Genomic DNA, 23,001 nt, shown 5'->3' on the forward strand with positions numbered 1-23,001 from the left:
ATGCACTAGTTTTTCCTGCAATACTTTTTTCTCACAGAGGGAATCAAGTATGGAATTGTTGCCATGCCGGCACATGTACATGTATCAATTTGTGATTTAGTCTCATGGTTTGCCATCAGTTAGTGTTTGTTGGAGTCATTGAGCACATGTTTCTCAGAGTTAGGACTAAGTTGGGACTAAATTTTTGTAGTAATGAATGGCATGCCGGTAGTCCAGAAAACAATTCAGATACCAAAATGTCACACGGGTGGAAGTTGCATGAGGAATATCAAGGCTGTTCTCACCATCATAAACTACCTGATACACAATGTACTTGACTTTCTGATTTGCTACTAGGGGTTAGCTTTTCACGATGCAAGGTTCCTCAATCCTGCATTAATTCACCCACCAGTACTTGTATTTGTTTCAGGAATCCTAAGTCTTTCCACCCAAAGAAAATGTTCATATAGTCCTGGATTACATGTGTGCCATTTCCCATTTGTGTCAGTGAGGTACATGTAATATAAATTAAATATTACACCTTTGTTTTTAGAATGATTTTTTTCCAATTATATTTCATGAATGTAACAAATATCAGTTGTGCATACTTGGTGCTGTCTGAGATCCTTTGAGAAAATATACATGTATATTTGTATAATAATTACCGAAAATGGGTCACTTGGGAGACATTCCCATAGGAACGTGCACAAAATTTTTCAAACTTTACCGTCCCATAAATCAGTATTCCCTAATCCGATCTTTATCAAACTTTGCATGTTTTCCTTTCAGACCCTAATCTATCATCTCTCAAAATGTGGACATTAGAAATTTTCCTCCTTTTGGTACATTGTCGTTGGAGCATTAGGGAGACATTGAAATGTCTCCCTCATGACCGATGTCTCCCTAATGTTGAAAAATTTACCACAAAATGTCTCCCAAGTGACCTATTTGGAAATATATATACATGTACATACAAGATCACTTCAGTGAGACCTCCTGCTTACATGTGTTACTTACATAATCCTTTTTACAATTTTATCATAGGGCTTTGCAGGGTCTTTCTGCCCAATTTTAAGTTATGTACATGTACAATAGTGTAAAGCTTGTCAAAATTTTGATAAATACATAATAACTAGAAATAGAAGTAAAGCAAAACAAATTTACAAACTGACACATACATGTACATCAAAATGTTGATGCACATACATGTACATGGGTGTAGATGTACATGTACGGTACATGTTTTGAAACAAACTCCATTGGTAGGAGAGGTGCATGTACATGTATAACCTACCAGATTCGACATACTACCCAATAATGATCATAGATTTGGAAGGCCATATTAATCAGTGTGTAAAGGATCTTTGCTTCTTTTGTTTTCTCTATTGTCATTATTTTACAGCGTCATGTATTCATAAAGCAAATGTTTGTCTTTGCTTTGCAGTTTGTCTACCCAAGCCACGTGAAACTATCTGAGAAGGAGGTATGTGCATGTGTGAAGTTTATAATGTACAGTACATTGCAATAGAATGATAACCTGGGAGTGGGAAATTCTTTTCACAGAATGTTCAAACAATTTCCCACAGTGGGAAACCTTTCCCCACTTGTTTGCACAAGTGGGAAAACTGTTCACGTTTGTGAGAAAACATTTCCATTCCTTTTTACACATACAGAAAAACATTCCCATCTTTTCGCACACAAAGGAAAAGATTCCCCATGCCGTTTCACACAAGCGGGGAAGATACGTTCACACCTTGTGATTTATGCAACTGCGTGAAATGTAAATTTTGTTCATAATATTTCTCACTCCCATTGATGGTGTTCACTTCCCAATGCAGTGTACTCTCCAGGGTGTAATCTGTTGGCTGTGTGTTGAATCGGTCACCTTCCAAATCAGTGGCTTATTTGTAATGAGCACTGTCACTGGATTATGTACTTGTTGCAAGATTTAAAGAAGTATCGGTACACCATTGCTGATGATGCACAAATGGAGCAAATACAAACATACATGGCAGCTCAGAAGTGTTAAAATATTTAGTTGACTGTGCACTTGCAGCAGTATACAGTATTATTTGTCCTCTGTTGTAAGATGCCACGTTTTAATAAGGACTTTATTGAACTTATGCACAACCTAGCCGTATTGAGTGTGTGTGAGGATGAAGTCACACCATGAGGCCAAAAACCCAGTCCGACAAGAATGGTGCACCTACGCACATAGCCCTGGGTATAGTTTGTACATGGTTTCTGATACAAATCAGAGTGTAAGCTTTTCATGTGAATACATGTATATTGTGACTTTGTATTTAGAAATTGATGAATGAGTGTGTAATGGACATTGCAGAGTTCATCACTCATGTTCAGTCTGAGGGACGTGTACCATGAGATCAATTTGATTGTCCTCTAGGCTTTTACATCAGTCTGTCTGCACACTGAAGTTCAGTGGTATTCCTCAAGATAATTAACACAATGAATGTCAGTGCCCAAACTTTAGACTTCAAAATAAAAACACACGTGGAGATATATTAAGACATGAAAAATTCCCGTAAATTCTGCTAGCTTGAATTACAGTGTATCTTTGTACTTTTTCTGACTGAACTATACAAATTCAACACAAAAATGCAAGGTGAGCCTGTTTGTGATTATTTTTCAATCAATCACTTATCAATCAATATTAAGGGTTTTTGTTTTCCTGATTGTACTGCACCATGAGCATCTCTCGAGGCGGAAACTGGCACGTTATACCGGTACATGTAAAAATATATTATTATTATTATTATTAATAACACTTTGGCTACAGTTTTGAATAATTGAACTCTACTAGTAATTTCTTGCCCATGCTAATTTCTATATGGGGTGTAGTTAACAGTTAAAGAAGAAAGCGATCTGTCTTGCAGTCACCTACATGTACATGTACCGTATCAACAATACTCTTTCTTGTCTGCCGTGTAGGGGTCCATGGTGTTTTGCTCACCCAAGTGTGTCATGCCCTGCACAAAACTCCAACTTTTCGGAACAAGAGAAAAACCTTCTGAAAACCAACCTGCTATCAGTGAAATATGATAAAAATGGCCCAGTAATTAACAATTTTAAAAAAAGATACATGTAGCTGTAGCAAAAATAGTCCTTCACTGACCCCTGCAGCACATCACACTTGTACCGTATGTACACTACACATGAACTGACATAGTACCAGTGTGGCTGTAATGACACTTTCAACCATTGGAAAGAGCAAGGTAATGTACATGTACATATATACTCCCTGGGATAGGCCTACATCACTCATGTATTAGTACAACAGCAAACGTCGCTCATGTACATGTACATGTAGTCGTGATCTGCAGTACATTACATATATTTTGTTTGTGGCATTATACTTTAAATTTTTTCCTCAAAGGCCTACAGAATGCTGCGGACCAGTTTGCACATGACAGCAGAAAACATTTGTATTTTTCTAAACACATACATTTTACATACATACATGTACAATTTATCTATGTGGACATTGTGGTTGCCTGAGTCAGATCATTTCATTACCATTCATCATCCACATGTACATGGTCAAGCACATGTTACTACATATACCATAAAAATTACACTGGCAAAGAATCTTAGTGAATTTGTGGATTTATTGATTTGCTCTTAAGCATACATGTACATGTACATACATGTACATCCATGGTATATTGCATGTGTCTCCCTCTTTCATTGCTCAACCGGTAACAAAATATGCTGAAAATTTAGTTATTTTCTTTCAAATGTTACTTTGTGGAAGATACATGTACTTTTTTTTTCCTCAATCAAACAGGTGTAGTTTGTATACCCGTAGTTTGCAGTATTTCTGTGGTACTCCACCATTACTGCGTGTTCTGGGGCAGTTTTCCAATACTCAATTTCGTCTCCGTCTCAGGCTTCGTTCCCAAAACCAATTCCCGATTGTGGGCCTGAAGCGTTTAAATTTCATTGGATTACTGTATTTTTTGGCTCTCTTGCATTTTATTTGATGTTCTGTGGCACTATTACACTGATTACTGTGCTTACAGCTTCAAAGTCGGCTAGTAAAAAACAGTTGGAGCCTAAGATGGAGCCGAAGTTGAGTATTGGAAAACGGCCATAGTAACCTCATGGGGGTACTATGATTAGATTGATACATGTATGTAACCCAAATGAAGTAATATGCTGTAGCAAGGGAAGCAATTTGTTCTCCATTCATGAAAACTACTGGTACCGGGACATGTACATGCATGTGATTTGTTTTCTCTCTTTGGGCAATTTAAAAAGCTTACAAGTACACATGTACTGTAAATGTAGTAATCATTGTTGGGGCTTGAAATGACACCCACTGAACCATACACTGGTCAAGTATACCATCGTATGCTTTTTGTACATATATAAAGAGAGGTGGGGTCTTCTTGGTTACATGTATGTTGATTAATGTTAATAGCATAATGGAAATATAAATGTAGATGGGTCATTTTCAGTAGGGCTGAATCAATTCAAATAATTCACTCTTCAAATATTGGACCTTCAATTCAATCAAATATCCAAATATTCAGTTGCACCAACTGGTAGATTGTTGATGAACAAACCAAAATCAGTTGCAGTAACATGCCGGTATGCAGTTATACATTACAATCATTGTAATATACATGTAGCTTCTCATGTCTAGGAGTATCTCCAGCTACGATTTAGCAAATTGAAGAGGCGAGCAATACTTGTTGCCCTGATGAACATTTCTATTCCTTTTAAATTTTTGAATGAATAATTTACTTTGTGAATCATTGTAATCATTGCTTTCATTTGAATCTGCTTGAAACAAGCCTCCATAGCTGCCTCAGACTGCAACTTTTCTCATTTAAAATAACAGAAAAATCTCCCTTCCTTTTCATGAATTTTGCATTCAAATATTAAAATTGGGAAAATATTTGAATATTCGATAATCAATCCGATATTTGGCACAGCCCTACATGTAATTTTCAGAGGCTAAGGAAGGATGTCAGTCATAGAATTTTCCAATATTTGTCACACATGTAACCGAGAATGGCCCTGGTGAGGTTCAAATTGACTAAACTTATGTGCACTTGTACATGGTTCAGTAAAATGGTTCAGTATTTTTTCACACTGCAGTAGGTACATGTACATTTATGGTATGCACATGTCAATGTCAAATGGTCCATTTGGAGTTCTTTTGAAAACAAATGTTAATCTGTATGAACTGTTGTTCATATTTAAGACTGTTCGATTTCCATTCCTACTCACCATGTAAACGCACATGTACATGTACATACATGTACAAGTAAAACAATAGGAAGAAAATTACGTACATGTACATATACATGTACATGTACATGTATGTATGTATGTGTACTGTACTTCGCAGTGTAAAGTTCTGAGTATGTTATGAAAGCAACCCTTATACAGTATGTACCCGTACATGAGCCTAAAACTGTTATACATGTAATGTTATTACATTTTATGTTACATGTACATACATATGCACGAATACTTATTTTCCAATTCCTACTGGTACATGTGATTTGGTATCAAACATTTACATCAAATTCCAGATGTGTACTACAAAACTGTTTGCATTGACATTTGTATTGGAAATGATCATGTTGCTTAGGCTGAGCTCGTTCAAGGGGATACAATCATCCAAAACATGATAATCTAGTTGGTGTGGCTTCCCAATTGAGTTTAAACTGGTGTAATAACATCACTTCCCATACTTGAACATACTTTTTCTCTTCTCACCACTTCAATGGCACCTGTAAGAATTATAAGAAATAAAAAATCAATATACCTGTACACTTGTGGTAATTGATAGAATTACAGCTGAAATGCTGTCTTGATTGGATAAGGAGTACCATCTGTCATTTCACAATCCAGGCTTCCGGTATTATTTGATAAGCATCATTATTGATGCATAAACTACATGTAGGTTCATCCACTTTCATATGAAGTTGCTTGTGTGCATGTGTAGTACACATCTTCAAAAATTGGGTGTCTTGTGGTATATCAGCAAGAAAAAATATGACCTTTAATAGTTCTTGTGTTTTGCAAGTACATGTTAAACCTGATTTGGTTGTGACTTTAGGAATTAATTTGGATGAAAATGTTGATGACGGTGTAGAACAGTTTGTTTAGTGTTCAAAACTTCAAATAGCTTTGCTGCAGTCTGTTTTTAAATAATAGAGGGTTGTGCTTTATGGTTGCTCTCAGACTATGTTCTTGGTTTATAGATGGGATCAGACCTATCATGCTTACAAACATGTAGGTTGGGGTTGTGGTAACAGATGGTCAGCTTGGAGGTGCATACATGTATGTCTAGACAAGGGTAAAGTGGCATTACTTTTGACCTTTGTAGAGCTTTGCAAATGTATATTGTACGTTCATGTGCCTTTACAATTGACAAGTTTTTCTTGGATCCCTTTGTACATTACCTGGCTGAATACTTCAGTAAAATAAGTCTCTCATCTCTCTTGCCTGAAGAAATCTATGGAACGCCAAAGAGGCAAAACTTGGAGGCAACACATCGATCGTTCTGTTACATAGATCGATTGTTCTTCGACATTGATCGATCAATCCACTACATTGATTGATCAGTCCCCTTCGTTGATTGATCGTTCTTTAATATTGATCATTTTCTTTCGATTGGTGCCAAAAGAGGGATGAAAAAAGAGCAATGGAGAAAGAGTGATGGAAAAAGAGCAGTGACCAAAGAGCGATGGAGAGAGCGATCAAGAAGATTGATGGAGAAGGAGCAATGACAAAGGTCGATGAAATTACATCGATGCGAACAGTGCACCATGTGTTAACCCTAACAGTCCAAAATCCTCCAATTTCAATACGATTTTACATACACCCTTGGGGGTTAGGGTTAAGGGTCGGAATTTGCATTTAAAATGTTTAGCACCATTTCAATTTGCCTTTAAACGAAGAATCAACTTAATAATTGGCTGAGAATTTACAATCAATACATCTGCCCTGCATGTCTTGCTGGAGATATGGGCATCTTCAAAGATGTGTGACCCAGACTCAAATACAAAATATACATTGTATCTCACGGAACAATACAGCTGTCAATCACTCCTCAGGAGATATCTTTTTCTGCAGAGCTGAAGTAGATTTATTCTAGAATTTGTTTTTTCACTGGGACTTGCCCAGCCACTTGAAAATAATAATTTCTTCCCAGGTATTTTGAGGTGTATTGGCTTCTAAGTCAGATAAAATCATGATATTAAGTATTAAAACAGCTAAATATTTTTGTTCAATGGTTTAGACAAATTAAACCCTGGGCAGGGTACTTTTAGGCTAGACTGGCTAGCTCTAAGAAGTTTTTCTGCTCGGTCAAAAACTAAATAGGGTCTGTTTACGCTTTATCCTGTCCCCAAAAATGGATAAAGTTGGAATTAATGGAATTAGATGTGACGCATGTAACGCCACAATATACCAGAAAAAAATATAAGAAAGTAAATTTTAACCTTTTTTGTTTGAGTGAGATTCGGCTACACAAAATGCATATTTGCAGCACCGCGATGGGGACGCAACTCTCTTGGTGCCGTAAAGGGTTATGTTTGGACAATCAACATGTGAGCAGCGCGCCTGTGTTGAAGTTGAGCGGGCGGCAGCACCAAGGCTAAAGCTGCGGCATGCCCAGAGCTTCCTCCATCCAGTGTGGTCACTACGTCGCTACCTTAAAGAATCAGAGATTCTTTCGGAGGTAATGAAGAATGTATTTGAGATAAGCAGAGTTTAACTTCGAGTTATCAAGAGTTCCTTTGATCTGACCGGGTTCTGAAGTGTTTCGAAATGTAAAGACACTCTCACAGTATCGTTTGAAAATAAAAATCAACACAGATTGCGTCAATTAAACTTAATTAGTTCCGTTTAAACGTTTAGGAAAATCTCTAAATGGATAAACCGTTACCATGTGTGTGCATGCGTGTACACACTGTTCCAGGAAAGGGTATAATCATACATGTCGCTTCTGCATGTTAAAGTTGGTTGGAATGGACTTCAGCACCAACCATAAAGTTTGTTTGTGTTTTCCAGATTGTTTTCTTAACAAGAAGCGTTTTTATGGCTAAGAAAATAGCAAGGGAAACCAGTTTGTGCCAACTAAGTTCAAAGAATAATCGGTTGGTTTTTATTTTTTGAAAGAGTATGCAGGATTATTCCAAGGAGGTTGAATTAGAGTTTATGATAGGGAGAGCAAAGAAGATTGTTCATCAGCTGACTAGGCCAATTCTTTTTTTTGATTTTATACACAGCTTTACAGACACGAGCTCTGCTCGCCAATGTGTTTGAATGGTTGTAATGCTTTTATAGTGTGATCAGCATGGAGAGAAAAGTTTGGTTGATGTCAGGTGTAATACGCCGGTGATGATACCAATGTACATGTATCTGAGAAGTCAATACATGTACTGGTCTCCTGTAAGTCACGATAATGGATGGGTAATGCTTGTAATGGATGGGTAATGCTTGTAATGGATGGGTAATGCCCGTCAACATGTAGGGGTAGAAAACTCTTATCTGGTACTCCACTGCCAAAAGCTGGCTGTGTACGTGTATACATACATATGTACATTACCGTTTTTTTCTCCAAAATCACTTACATGTATAATGACTTGATGATATATACATGTACAGTGTACCAGGGGTAATAATATCTTTTCTGTGTATGTACATGTGTGTGTGGGGAGGGGGGACAGTGCGTGTGCACTCCTGCCGGTCGGTCGCTATCCATATGTTTACAAGTGACCCTCCCCCAGCTGACTCAGCTTGACCTGACAAAGGTAAGCAGTTACTGAAAGCTGGGTCGACTGTCTGCACTCAGTTTGATTCCCTCGTTAAAACTGGGCAATAGGGGAGATGGGGGCCAGTGGCACCCCCAATTTTTCTGAGGGGCCCTGCCCCCCCCTCACTTTTTGCAGGTTCTCTAATCAGATGGAGCTCAATCGATCGAGCCCTAAATGACTGATGCCTGATGGTCCAACAACTGTCCCCCCACTTACAAAATCGTTCCGCCGCCAGTGGTCGAAAGGGAACATCAAGTTGTCTGCAGTGCTTTAGGGAGGACTTTGGTAAAATGTACAGGCTGTAGACTCAGTAGTGCAGCAGAGGCATTTTCTTGGGTGGGTGGGGAGGTTACAAAAGTGAGCCTTGGCATCTCCCAGCACCAGATTATTGTGGCCTTGCAGGAGACCGGTATTGACTTCCCAGTTACCTTTAACACTGAAGGAAGACTTTACATACATGAATGTACTATCTAAGAGCTCAACTATACACATACATAGATGTATTGGTATCAACACCAGCATATTAAAACTGACATCAACCAAACTTTTCTCTCCATGCAGGTCACACTATAAAAGCATTACAACCATTCAAACACATTGGCGAGCAGAGCCCTTGTCTGTGAAGCTGTGTGTAAAATCAAACAGGAGGAAGAAAAAAAGAGAAAAGAATTGCCTAGTCAACTGATGAATCTTCTTTGCCCTTCCTATTATAAACTCTAATGCAACCTTCTTGGAATAATCCTGCATACTCTTTCAAAAAATTGAAAACCAACCGATTATTCTTTGAACTTTGTTGGCACAAACTGGTTTCCCCTGCTATTTTCTTAGCCACGAAAACACTTTGTTAAGTGAAAAATCTGGAAAACACAACAAAATTCATGGTGGCGGCCAAACTCCACTCCAACCAACTTAACATGCAGAGGCAGAACCGTGTGTATACTCATGTATGCACACATAAAATTGTGCACCACCATTTGCATCGATGTACACGTAATCTCATCGACCTTCGCCATCGCTCCCTCTCCATCGATCTTCCTTCATCGCTTTTTCGTCATCACTCTTTTCAGATAACTCTTTCTCCATTGCTCTTTTTCCATGGCTTTTTTTCCATTGCACTTTTTCCATTGCTCTTTCATCGATCAAAAGAGAATGATTGATCGATGTTGAAGAACGATCGATCAACGTAGGGGACCGATCGATCAATGTAGTGGATCGATCGATGTTGAAAAAGGATTGATCGATGTATTGGATTGATCAATCGATGTTGAACAACGATCGATCGATGTAACGGAACGATCGACGTGTTGCCTCCGAGGTTTTGCCTCTTAGGCGTTCCATAGAAATCCCACATACATGTATATAAACAGTAGAATGAATTCCTCATTCCTCTGTGACCCACATGTACATGTACATGCACACACCAGTTTATAAATTTTTTCATCTGTTTGAAGAAATAACACTGTCATAAGATTGATGGATTGCTGATTACATGTATTTGTAATTATTAGTATGGAACAGGTCACAGTGGAGGTTCCATTGCATAGTCACACTGTCAGTGGTAAAAATGCAGCGCTCCACGCAGTGGTTACCAGGGTATTTTTAAATGTGGGGATGTACCGGTATTGTGTTTTTAATCATAACCTGGTACCACGTGGTCAAGTTTTGCAGAACCTAACTTCTACTAGTACCATTTTCAAGCATTGTTCACATCAATTTTCCCTGGAAATTGTCCAGTTTGAGTTCTTGCTCAATGCTCTTCCATAGCAGCTAAGAGAAAAAACTCTACTGCTCTTCAGAGGATTTTACTGAAACCGTTCTCATCTTATTGGAAGTTAGTTTTCATTTTGCATCACATTTGCACACTGAAACTGAGTGACACTTGTACTTCAACTTTTATCACTTTGAATTATTTATAAAGTAAAAAAAGTAATACTACTCTGGTACATAAATTTAAAACATGACAACAAAGAATCCAGGACCTCTAATAAAAAGTATACATTATAAACAATATTCCTCATTATTTATTCACTCCGTGATTCTGTTCACTTGGAGCAGCTGGAATTAATGCATTGGTCTTATGGCCCTTTTTTATGAAGATATCCATCAACAGCTTAGTAGACCCTATCTGATTGCTCAGAGAAAAAAGTATTAAACTCTGGCATGGAATTACTAGTCAAGAAATGTTAAGAAGGGCCAGGAGCGACTCAAGGCCTTTGGCAATAAAGTCTCTGACCAAGTGGATTGATCTTATGTACATGTACATTACACATGGTTCGTGAATGCACAGGGAATGACTTACACAGCTGTTTTCTGCATGTATTTTGATGTTTTCAAAAGAAAAGACCCTATTTTTTGTTATTAAAAACAGATTCTTAAAAAATAGGAGGCAAGTTAACCTTATTGTCTATTCCAAAGCAAGCACTTTTAGCTGTTCATTTTTTTGTGATTTATTTGTTTGTTACAAATCAACAAATCGTAATTTAAATCAATGAACATAAACCAAGTACCGGTAAGTTGATTCTGGAGATTTAATTTTTATCTTCATAATTGATGTATACTGTGGACATGGCCATCCTACTTAGTTACAGGTGCCAAGGGTAAAATATGAGGTTTAAAACCAGGCTCTAAGTTTTGTCCAAAGTATAGTTCAAGGGATCTTGTTAACCAGGAGCTAATACAGGACATGTATGTTTCACTCCCATTCAACGTGTGGAAATTAATGACTTCGGCTGTGCACGGCAGTTACTTGACCAGACTTTCTTGAACCATACGCAATTATCCTTAACAACTTTCCAATGCTCTGTTGAGCCTTCTCATTTTGAAGACTTCATTTGCGCACAAAATTAACAAACGATCACATTGAAACTGTTTGTACATGTATGTGCTCTGTAAGGCTTAGATCGAATAAAATACCACAGAAGCATTAAAAGAAATGCAACATGAATATGAAATTTAGCTTCAAAGTGGTTGCTAAGATCATAGAATATTTCCATTTTCAATCAATCTCTTGTTCTTTTTTTTCCCACTAAATTTCTCAATTTTAGAAGTTTTCCCGGAACAGTGAGACACTGTATACGACAGGCCAGAAGCTCAACTACACAGTTGTCCTGTACATTCATTGTTTTTATTAATATTGTAGGTATTGAAGAGCTCAGAGGAGTGTATTCACCATATGTGAAACCCAGAAAACTTAGTAAATAAATCAGTTGAAAATTATAGAACAGTTGCAAAATTTCGAACAAATATAAAAAAAAATGGGTGTAAATTATTGAAGGTAAGGAAAAAACATTAAATCAAGTGTAAGTTAATTTGGCCCTGCCAGCAACCCTCTGTTGTTTGTTGAAATCAAAAACAAAAACAAGAACTAAAGGTAAATAAACACACACACACACACCAAAAAGTTGATGAAGCTGTAGTGTACATGCTCAGGTACATAGTACATGTATGTATAGTACACGCATGTGTTTCACTGTAGGCACCCATACATGTACATGTACAGTACATGTGCGTGCACAATACCAGTACCGGTAGGCTAGTTGAAAACTTGTTCAGAGCATTTACTGTATGTTGCATCTTGGTTGCTAACCGGTAATTCAACTGAAACATCTTTGTGTAAAAATGGATCAGAAAAAAGTAGTACCCACTTCTAGCATCTGCTGCATCATGCAAGTTCTCTTATTGTACATGTACATGTATATTTCCAAGGTAGGCTTGTAGAAAAACTGATCATGTACATGTACAACACAGCATGCACTGAATTACATTTACCCCCTCCCCCAACAGGAAGCTAAAAATAGCCTGTATGTAATTTGATTTAAGATACTTGTATAATGGAGTGGGTTGTGTAGTAGGCCTGAGAATGGAGTGTGTAGAATCTGGCTTCGATCACTGGTGTGCTGCAATTTCCCATAATGCTTCCCTCTTTACATCATAGACAAGGCTTACCGGTATATCTATAAAATTTCCATTTTGAGCCTCTGTGGAATTGAGTGGGAAATGGAATTTGCCCATTATATAGTGGGAAAAAGTGTCTCTAAGAAACCACTGAAGGATGGAAAAGAGTGGGCGCTTTACAATGTTCCGTTGTAGAAAGCAGATCATGGGCTTGAGCATTTTGAAAGCAAAGCATGAATGAGGCATTAGAATCCATAAAGGTGCTGCAGGTGTGCATTCTTGTTGTATTGAAATTTGTCTTTGTTTCTTGAACAGAAAATGAATGTATGCTACCTGTCATTTCCGGACTCCAATTCAGGTCAGTAATGTTAAATTTGCTTGTCACTGCATACATGTAAGTCATGTTAAAACTCAGGAACAGTAGTGAGTAGCAAAATAAAGATGTCCAGTAAGGTTCAGAAGACTTTTCCATGGTGTCAAGTTACAGTTTTCAAGCGATTACTTGTCATGTTGCCTTTGAGAAAGATTCTGCTGGGGTTAGGGGTCAGGCCCTTCATATCTTGTTGAAGTTACGGTTTAAATTGAATATACAGGTAACATTCATTTATTAACTTATCACAAATAAAAGTTTATCTTTAATGTACTCTCTTCATAAGGAAGCTGACCCTTTATGTAAAACCAATCTGCCATAGTTAAAAAGGTTCATGTAAAGACTTGGCACTCAAATACATTTGTGGATAAGTCACCTGTAAAAGATTAAACTGGTGGAATGACTGCATACAGTGTAACTCCAGTAGTCTGGAATGTGTTATATATACATGTACCGGTATGTACATGTATCTTTTTCATTCACACAAACAGGAATATTGAAAGTTATTTATCTTCAGACCCATCTGATTTAAATTTGTTTGTGATTGCGATTTCACCTACATTAACCTTTGACTATTAAGAGCAGAGCCAACCTACATGTATTTAGTCGTTTGGATGTGCGTGTGCACCAATATTGTGCAGGTTGTATGGGAGACACACAGTTCAACTTTCGAATACGGCAGTGCCACAGCAGACCCCACTCCTACAACAACAGGAAAGTGTATGATAGGAACAGTCCAGTTACATTACAGGTAATCACACAGGGAGAATACCTTGCAGCTGTCTTACTAAAATTCATTCGTTAGGAAAGAGAGAAATGGTTCCCGTCCATCTGCCCCACCACTATCGGCATTAAACAACTGAAAAAGAATGTGGAAATCACATTCTAGATACAGGTTAAACAATAGAGATTACGTGTTCATGAAGCCAAATATGAATGTGAAACCTTCAAACCTGTAACCTTAGATTTGAATATATTACCTCCAGGACACTGTCTTGGCATTGCCCTCTGAAGGTTGTAATTTCACAGGTGCTCAAGCATACAAGCGATTAATTATTTCAGAACATGACATCACATTGATGCACTTGACTGAACGTGAGAACATGTCCCAGACGCTGAATTCAGGCACAGTTCAAAACATGACTAAGCAACTATTGATCTGAAATCCAAATCCTAGAAAATCTGAAAATTTACAGAATTCACTGATCGTAAACTTTATCAGGTTTGCTTTTAGGCATCCTTTAGATTTTGAGTAATTTTGATGCCTTAAAGGAACATAATGCAGAAATGACAAATGAGGGACTGTACCTGTTAAAGACAAAAGGAACTGCATATCATGCAAAGTCTAATCAGCACATTTTTGTTTTGTTCACATTAGAGTGATACTGGCCATTACTATGGCTTTGTGTTCTTCCGACAAATCAAAGACAAAACATCACGGAGAGGCTATTTCCAAAAAGTAAGTTTTTTAATAGCTTCATAGTCCTAGCAAACCCTTTGTCTCCCAGATTACTTGGCTGCAAAAGGTGAGTTTATATATTTATATGAAAAGTTTAGAGATTTAATTGGATAATTCATTTGCAGCTCCAGATCTGTCAATTTGCAAGAATGTATTTTTTTTAGGGGGAGTACTTTTAAACTTCAGCCATTTAAGTTTGAAACTCCAGCTAGAAACATATTTTCCTTTCTAAAGTGCCCTTCTTTTGCAGTCACTGGTACTTCTGTCAAAGGTTCCCTACATCACACTCTTCACACGTCTTGCCAGCATCATTGCACCTGGATATTTTGAGTATGGGGAACCATCAGTAGAAGCTGGTATGTACTGGCAATTTGTTCTGTGAACAAGAAGATGGTTACCAGCCAAAGATATGAATGTGTTTTTTCCAACTAGTCATCTGGCTTCTTTTCTCCATTCTCAGCACGTACACATTGGTTAAAACTTCTTAAAGCGATCATTTCTGCCCAGAAGCTGAAGAAAAGATTAGGTATAGTTTGAGTCCAACAAATAAGCAAATAAACTGGACACAGTGGTTAATCTTGCCACCTTTCTCCCGCACTTACCAGCTATACAATGCTTATTGCAGTATTTTGCTGGTGTGAGCCAGTTACACATTATGTTTTTCTACACAGCATATCATGAGGTTAAACATCAGACAAGCCCAATCAAAATCAACCAGTTTAATGCATTTTTAACTCAATGCATGTTATGAGATTAACCAGTGACATACTGGTACATACCGGTATGCCCAATCAATATTGACCAGTCATATGCTCTTTCTATTCTAGCATGTCATGACATTGACCAATGGCCACCACCAGCACCTGGGCAGCTTTTACATCTGCCTATCATGGGCAGAGTATTACAGATAAGAATACCAACAAAGCAGGATAAGCTAGGATCCATATCTGCAGCTGTCAAGACAACACCAGAGGTACGTATGTAGAATGCACTGTGGTGCTTTCATTATGAGTGCTAAGTGATGGCACTCCTGTGATATTGGTACCATGCCACAACCACTTTTCATTGGAATGCAATGTGATCAAAATAATACATTTGCATGTAATTTATATTTGGGTGAAGTATGAATCAGGCCTTGAAGTGAACATCATGGTAAAACTCTTGGTGTGTGTTTATGTTGCAGCATGGTGGTTCCCAGCCAACCATTGTGCCATCTGTTCATGAAGTGGAGCCTTTTCGTTGCCTGCAACCAGTCTTACCACATATACAGCTCATATGGGAATTAATACTTACTGGAGAGGTATGGTAGTCCGTAATTTGTGACTGATTGAATTTGATTTGTGCCATATAAACCAAGACACTTCATGAGGGATGTGAGTGCAGGAAGGTGGTATCTGAAATGAGCAAGTGTGCTTGTTGCCCCTTTTGTAGACAAACAATTTTTGATAAGAATCACTTCTCTGTAAATGTGTTCCTGCCACTTTACACTTTTGTCTCACTGTTTCTCTGCTTGCAATGGTACTGTGGACTCTGTCTTTTTTTATTAGAGCCTGAAAAATGAAATCCAGTTTAGAGATAGATATGCTTAGCAGTGTGTGCACCATACGTAAAAGGGTCATTCTATAAATTTGGGGTCCAAAGTGTGACTTTTTCTGTCCCAGAAACCTCTGACATGTATACCATCTGATACCATCTGACAAGTTTAGCAAGGGATGTATCACTGAAATTGATTTCAAACTATTTTTATTTGTTTGGCAGGTAATTTGCAGTACTTACTCAGTCTTGGAAATTAAACAATGAGTTCTAGACATGAAAATCAAATGCCAGACGTAACAGGGACAGGAAAAAAATGGACCCCAAATTTAGAGAATTAGAGAATTCTCTAAAGAATGACCCAAAAGCAAAGTTCTTTCTTTTCCAGTGACGCCCAATACAATACATGTCATGTGACACTTGTTTTCCTCTTTCCTGCATTAAGAAATCCTTGGTGCATACTTGGTTTGTTGACTGTTGTACAGGACATGTAATTAGATTTTCCGTGAGTGGTAGAATGATGGCTGTCGTAAAATTGTTCCTGGGTAATTCCAGAAATTAGGGGTTCCTTTTTATTTTGTGTCCCTGTTACATGTACATCTGACATATGATTTTGTAAGTTCAGAACACATTTTCTAATTTCCAAGAGTAATGCTTTAATGCAAATTACCTGCCAAACAAATAGTATTAATTTGAAATCAATTCCAGTGATATTTCCATGTCAAATAACCAAGGTCAGATGTAACAGGGAAATGAAAATGTCACACTTTTGGACCCCTAATTTCTGGAATTACCCTCCTCTGTTTGTTGGCACTTCCCTTGTCATAGTTTTGATGAAGCTGTTAAAAAGAATTTCTTGTGTGGAAAAAGGAGAATGAAAAAGTTTTTCTTTGTTTTCACAGCCTGTTGTTGTCATGGCACCCTCACCATCTATTTGTTCGGACACAGTTCATGCATTGGTCCATTCTATCTCACCACTCCGCTATATGTCTGACTTCCGGCCGTATTTCACCATACATGACAGTGAATTTAAGGAATACACTACAAGAACACAAGCGCCGTAAGTACATGTTTCAACATATTTGTTTAATGGCTGACATTGCATCAAAGCTTTATTTGTTTCTGTGAATCTGTTCAAGATGAGAATGGGCCCAACTGTTCCAGTTTCTTCAAATTCCATCAGGAGCTTTTGAGGATTTTCAGGATTACGGAAGATAGAGCACGACCACTGTGATCCCTCATGGGGCTTGTTCCCCTAAGAAGTTTAAGTACAAATAACATATCAGTGGTTTTCTACATGGCACATTGTAGAAGCATGTGGAAGAACTTAGGAAGGTTCTTATCAAAAGTGATCTGGGTGTTAAGGTAAAATACCAGTCTGAGCCAATTCGGCTCATTAGAGTGGTGTTTATGTACAATTTCTGTGGTATGGAATTATTGATAATTTTTAATCTGCCCCTGGATGGGATGCCAGTTCATCCCAGGTGCCTTCCAGCTAATTCTTATACCCATTTACTCTCCTGATTGGAGAGAGGCAAGTACATGTAAGAGTGAAGTGGCTTGCCCAAGGACACAACATATGGCTTGCAGTTGGATGTAAATCCATCACCTGTGGTCATGAGTCACAAACCTTAACCAGGAAGCCACACTCCCCTTGAGTTCGGGTTAATCAGAAATGAGAATTGATTGGTGCTAAAGTGCTGCTTAATAAGCTTTGTAGGGTATAATGGGGGGGGTGGTCGCACTCCATTTCAAGTAATTATTATACATTGTAGATGGTACAGTATCTGTACGAAGTAGTTTATTTTGTTTTTGTTTGTAACCCTTAAATTTCATTGGAATGTCTTCTCATCAAAATCTAAATTTACTGCAATCACCCTTTACTGCTTGAGAGAATTAGCCAGTTACTCTGCCAGTATTAGCCACGTTGGTATTGTAAGAAGTACAAACATATATATTGAAAAAAGTACAAACATATATATTGAAATATGTAGGCTCATCCTGGAGTAATTCTTCTTTGGACAGGAATTGTGTTTACCACGACTTAATTTGTTAACACTCGATATCAGAGTCTTGTTTTAACTATTTAAAGTCAATCAAATGTGCTTTTTTTGTGTGTGTGTTTAGTCCGTCGATTGTACTGGGTGTAACTAACCCATTCTTTGCCAAGACGTTGCAACACTGGCCTCATGTAATCCGGATAGGAGAACCAGTAAACACAGGTATGTCTGTTGAACACATTGCTAGGCTAAGAGCTGAAAATTGTCTGTTTGCAGTTTGTCTATTGCTGTTGCTATCCTTGGCTGTTTTCCTGTTGACACTTCTTGTATTTAGAGTTATTTCATGCAACTAAGAGTCCACATTAAAAAATTTGTTTGGGCTCTGCATTTGTGGGATGAAAATACTTTGGAGGGGAAGAAGTAATCAATATAGATGTTTTAAACCTGTAGGTTTGTAGTCCTAGTAACAGCTGTTTTGTGTTGTAGTCATTTTAGGTAATTTTGGAGGCTGGGTCAGTAAATTTTGTAAAATCTTAATGATTCTATCAAAAATAAGAGTGTTTATCATTCTTTGTATCCTATGTGTGCCAACATCAACATACTTTCGTAATACATAATTTCAATTGTTTTCCCTCAATTTTAGAGAAATCTAACTCCAAGATGTTGAAACCAAAGAAGCCAGGTAGCCTGAAGACACTTGAGTCTAAGCCAGGGTTGTATACACAGTACAAACCCTTCCTGAACAAGGACAAAACAATTATTAAGAGATTGGCAAAGGTAATGGCTCAAGCAAGCATATGACAGGGATGGTATCAGTGTTATAGGACTCGAGTCTCGACTTGGACTCAAGTCCATGTTTGGACAGACTAGGATTTGGACTCAGTTTTTTAGGACTTGACCTTGGATTTTGGACCTGGACTCGAACTAGTGGGACTTTGACTCAAATCAGTGGGGCTCAAGCTTGCTTGGTTGACTTGACAACACTAACTCATATGGTATCATTCAATTTTAGTGTTGATTTACTTTTGTACAATGAAGAATTCACTGATATTTGACATAACAAGCATAAAAATTAAAGGAAAATATTCACTATGGAAATGATAGTCCTTCTGGAATTTAAAAGAAATATACTCATTGATTCAATGATAGAAAGTTTGACTGGCCATGTTTGTGAATTTGAGTTCTTTGCAACTATTTTGATCATTTGTGGTGACTATGTTTTCTTGTTTCTTGAAGCAAAGATAGTTCAATTAAAAAAACCCTCTCATTATGTGTAGGGTTTGCAAACCAAACGACCTCAGGAAGTACAAGATGCCATGCTACGACGGCATCTACTGGAACTGACACAGAGCTTTATGATTCCACTAGAGAGATATGTAGCTAGCCTGATGCCTCTGCAGAGAAATATCTCACCATGGAAGGTTAGGCATGGAAAATGGTACTGTGGTTATGAAGAATACAATTTTGAGATTTGAATATCTTTCAGTATAGCAGAAAAAGCTTTCTGTGAAGTATCCAACAATACAAGTGATATTCAGTTTATTCATGTAATTTAGTGCTAAAATATGGCAGTGTTGAGTCTCCCGTGGGCTTACCAACAAAAAAATCAACATAAGGGTTTACTGAATTGTGCATTGAATTTACATTGGGTCAACACCAGTAGTGTTTGTGTGTTATTGAAATCAGCCAACGTTTGTATACGTGTAGTTAACCATCACAGCAGGCTCTTGTTATGCATATTAGCCATGTAGTAGATTATCTCATTTATTTTGATTTTGTTTCTGTGTGTGAAAGTGCAAGTGTTTCATAGTTGACTGTGAAACTCAATTCTTATTTTGTCAGAGCAGGTCGCCATATTTTGATTGAAGTTGAAATTAAAACCCTTGAGTCTAAGAAAGGGGCCCAGATTCATGGTCTTTGATATTTTGTTGTTCTTTAGCATCCTCCACGATTGAAGCCCTTTGATCCAGAGGCATTCTTGAAGACATTGGAACATTCTGGTCCTCAGCTGACTTCAGGTCTCAAAGGAGACTGGATTGGCCTCTACAGGTAAGCACCATGTTAATGAATACAACTCAGTCTCCAATCAGCCCTGCCTTAGTAATGTTCATGTACTTGAGTGCCCTCTAGCTGCAGGTTGAAAAATGTTAAAAGTGCATTTTCAGTTGATGTGTGTGGTGAAATTGGCTGCAAGTACTTTAAAATTAGTAGATATGACCGTCATGTAGACAGTATATGTCTGGGGATTCAAGGTGACGGCCTCATCAGACCAGAAGTTATAATGAAACTATTTAAGCAGACACACATTACTAATGTCCTGTCCCACCACACATCACATACATTTGTACTGACCCTGCATAGCCTAACGATTGAACACAAGACAGCAGATGTTGACCTATTAAACAGCGCATAGGTAATGAATGCCCACGGTAGAGGGGGGCTGTTCCATTGTAATTACTGTTTTAAGCAAACCTACATGTACATTACTAATGGAACAGCAAAACACTGTACATTAAGAATTCATATTTGTAACTTTAATGAAATGCCATAATAGGAGATGTACTGTTGAACTAAAACACTTTGATTTGGGTAAACATTGCTGTATAAATGTGAAAAATCTCAAAAAAGATACTCGCCAAGCCATTAGTTGCCATGGACATTCCTTGCAGTATTTGATACCAGATTTGAGCTGGCCAACGTGGGGTGATCAATGTTACTGCTGCATGTTGCTGCTTTAGTGTCTCTATCACTTTTGGGATGAGCTGGGATGGAGGGTTTACATAGTTGTGTCCTGTCTGCCAATTGTTCTGCGCCAAAGCATCCACTCTCTCTGAATGTGGATTAAGGCACTCCCTCTGAATGTGGATTGAAGAAGCGACTGTTGTAATTAGGGAGCTGTGTGTTAATGAATGTTGCAAAGCGATCTGTGACGTGAGGGCCTCATTTTCTGTCCGGGAGAGGGCATCTTCCACGGTGTGTTGTTCCGTCTTGCTAAATACCGCGCAGTGATGGCGATATTGTTTTGGAATGCTAATGCCAATATCGCTGTTGATATATCCAATAGTTCTTGTACTTAGCCCTCTAAATGGTTCGGGTAGCCCATTATGTTGATGTTGTCAGATACAACTTCGATTGACTTTCCTGCTTTTATCAGCAGGAAAGAATGAAACGCCAGAAGAACTGCACACATTTCCTGATAATTTGAGGGCATATTGCTCAACCTTTTATTCCAAAATCCTGCCGCGAAACAACTTTTGAGGTATCCCCGTGGAATTGTGATACGACAATTACCACCTCGTGCTCACGCTGATTATAATCCAAGTTGGTTTTCAAGATCACAGCCAGCTGGTCCAAGAATGCTTGCTCTACACTGTCATTCTCTGGAAGATGTGCATAATTTAGCTGCAGCACTTTCAGAGCTGTTTCCATGTAGCAACTGCTCTTTTGTAGCAGAAAGTCAAAGTTCCCCTTCAGTTTTGTTGTTTGATCCTGACTAGCAGGGCCCTCACACAGCCTCAAGGAAGAGTCCAGTTGAACCTGTGAAAAGGTATCCTTTACTGCGCTGAACTCCTTTTGGATGTCGACTTTGCTGATGGTGGCCGCTCTGGGTTCAGTGGTTGCTGTGTTCACCTGATTGTTACTTGTGCAATGTGGGCTTGTCTTCCTCGTGTTGTGTCTTGTCGACTACACTCACACTACTTTTGTCAGGGTCGATTTCCCCCAAATTTGGGCCGATCCTCGTTCCCAGCACTGCCAATCTCTTCTGGATGTCACTGACTGAGTACCGTCACAGGTTCTGTATTTGCATCCAAATCGTGTTCTGTAAAGAACATTTTGTGACAATATTGCAATTTTTTTATATCATCAAAAGCTGGATCAAGTGGTGTTTTACAAAACTGCCTCATCCCCCGGTAAAAAAACATCTTGCCTATTCTTGACTTGCTCATCAAATGAGCCACAGGCTGACATGTTACTGATCAGAAACAGCGACTTGGGTAACTCTTTTACTTTGTCCCATTGCCTTAAATATGTATTTTGTTCAAGAAATTAAAGACTGCTGGTGCTGCTTGGATAAGTCACACTCATGTCAAATCCATCCATTAGATGAAATATATGAATAAAATAATGACTATGCACTGTTTTGTAAATAGCACTGATCTTGTGGTTTCTTCCAGCTTTCCAAGGCCAAGTTTCTCTCTTGCAAAAGTGATTTTTACTTCCACACTCTAATATGATGATTATGATTAATATGAAGGAATGCGAAGGAATGTGAACTCCCTTTCTATGCATGCGGCATAAACTTACAAGTTGAATATTGCATGTAGTACCTATAGGAACTGGATCAGAGGGTGTACAAGATATACTCGATTTCGTGCAATTATGTGTTTCATATTGCACTGGTGCATACACATGCACAATTTTGCTTGGAATACCTGAAAAGAAATGTAAGATCCCAAGACCTTTTTTGTGGTCTCAAAACCTGTCAGTGACTTACTATTCTGTCGTATGAAATGTTCAGTATTCAAAAAACCTCTCAACTTCAATATTCTCAATTATTACAATCATACTTATGGTGATTGAATTAAACTACCGGGTACAATTGAAGGATTTTCCACCCAATCGGTTAGCACTTGTTCGTCCCACTTCAGCTTTCCTCTAGTTTATAACTGATATGTATGGTTAGAATTGAAAGTTGACCAGAATATGTTTCAATATTTCTTATCAACAGGAAGTTCTTCAACAGCAAGAACTTTGAAGGCTGGTTGTGGCAGCGTCAAGTGGAGGTCAACCACAAATTGTCAGTGTTGCATCTGGAGGCTTTGTGCAATGCTGATCTGCTGCAGTGGACCAGCGACAAGCAAGAGGTCCAGGTCGTTGACCTTGTACTCAAACTCAGGGAAAAAATGGTGAGTCCCAGTCGTGCTTTATATGATTTATCCTGTTGAAAAGTCAAATTTAGTTCCCTCC

The 23,001-nt window shown here is 38.2% G+C and overlaps 1 protein-coding gene across 1 annotated transcript in view; it reads left to right on the forward strand.

The window, feature by feature from the left end:
• Nucleotides 1–23,001, forward strand: part of LOC110983940 (protein DENND6A-like) — a 30,227-nt gene that overhangs the window by 1,448 nt on the left and 5,778 nt on the right. The window contains exons 2-14 of the mRNA XM_022243644.2: nucleotides 1,424–1,462; nucleotides 12,987–13,029; nucleotides 13,683–13,792; nucleotides 14,420–14,500; nucleotides 14,751–14,856; nucleotides 15,328–15,473; nucleotides 15,684–15,800; nucleotides 16,936–17,093; nucleotides 18,161–18,255; nucleotides 18,677–18,810; nucleotides 19,311–19,454; nucleotides 19,973–20,082; nucleotides 22,763–22,940. Of these exons, the coding sequence (XP_022099336.1) occupies nucleotides 1,424–1,462; nucleotides 12,987–13,029; nucleotides 13,683–13,792; nucleotides 14,420–14,500; nucleotides 14,751–14,856; nucleotides 15,328–15,473; nucleotides 15,684–15,800; nucleotides 16,936–17,093; nucleotides 18,161–18,255; nucleotides 18,677–18,810; nucleotides 19,311–19,454; nucleotides 19,973–20,082; nucleotides 22,763–22,940 (1,461 nt within the window). The remainder of the gene's footprint in view (nucleotides 1–1,423; nucleotides 1,463–12,986; nucleotides 13,030–13,682; nucleotides 13,793–14,419; nucleotides 14,501–14,750; nucleotides 14,857–15,327; nucleotides 15,474–15,683; nucleotides 15,801–16,935; nucleotides 17,094–18,160; nucleotides 18,256–18,676; nucleotides 18,811–19,310; nucleotides 19,455–19,972; nucleotides 20,083–22,762; nucleotides 22,941–23,001) is intronic.

Source organism: Acanthaster planci, linkage group LG04 (genome assembly GCF_054643075.1).
Source record: "Acanthaster planci isolate LZ-2023a linkage group LG04, COTS_SCS, whole genome shotgun sequence".
Taxonomy (NCBI): domain Eukaryota; kingdom Metazoa; phylum Echinodermata; class Asteroidea; order Valvatida; family Acanthasteridae; genus Acanthaster; species Acanthaster planci.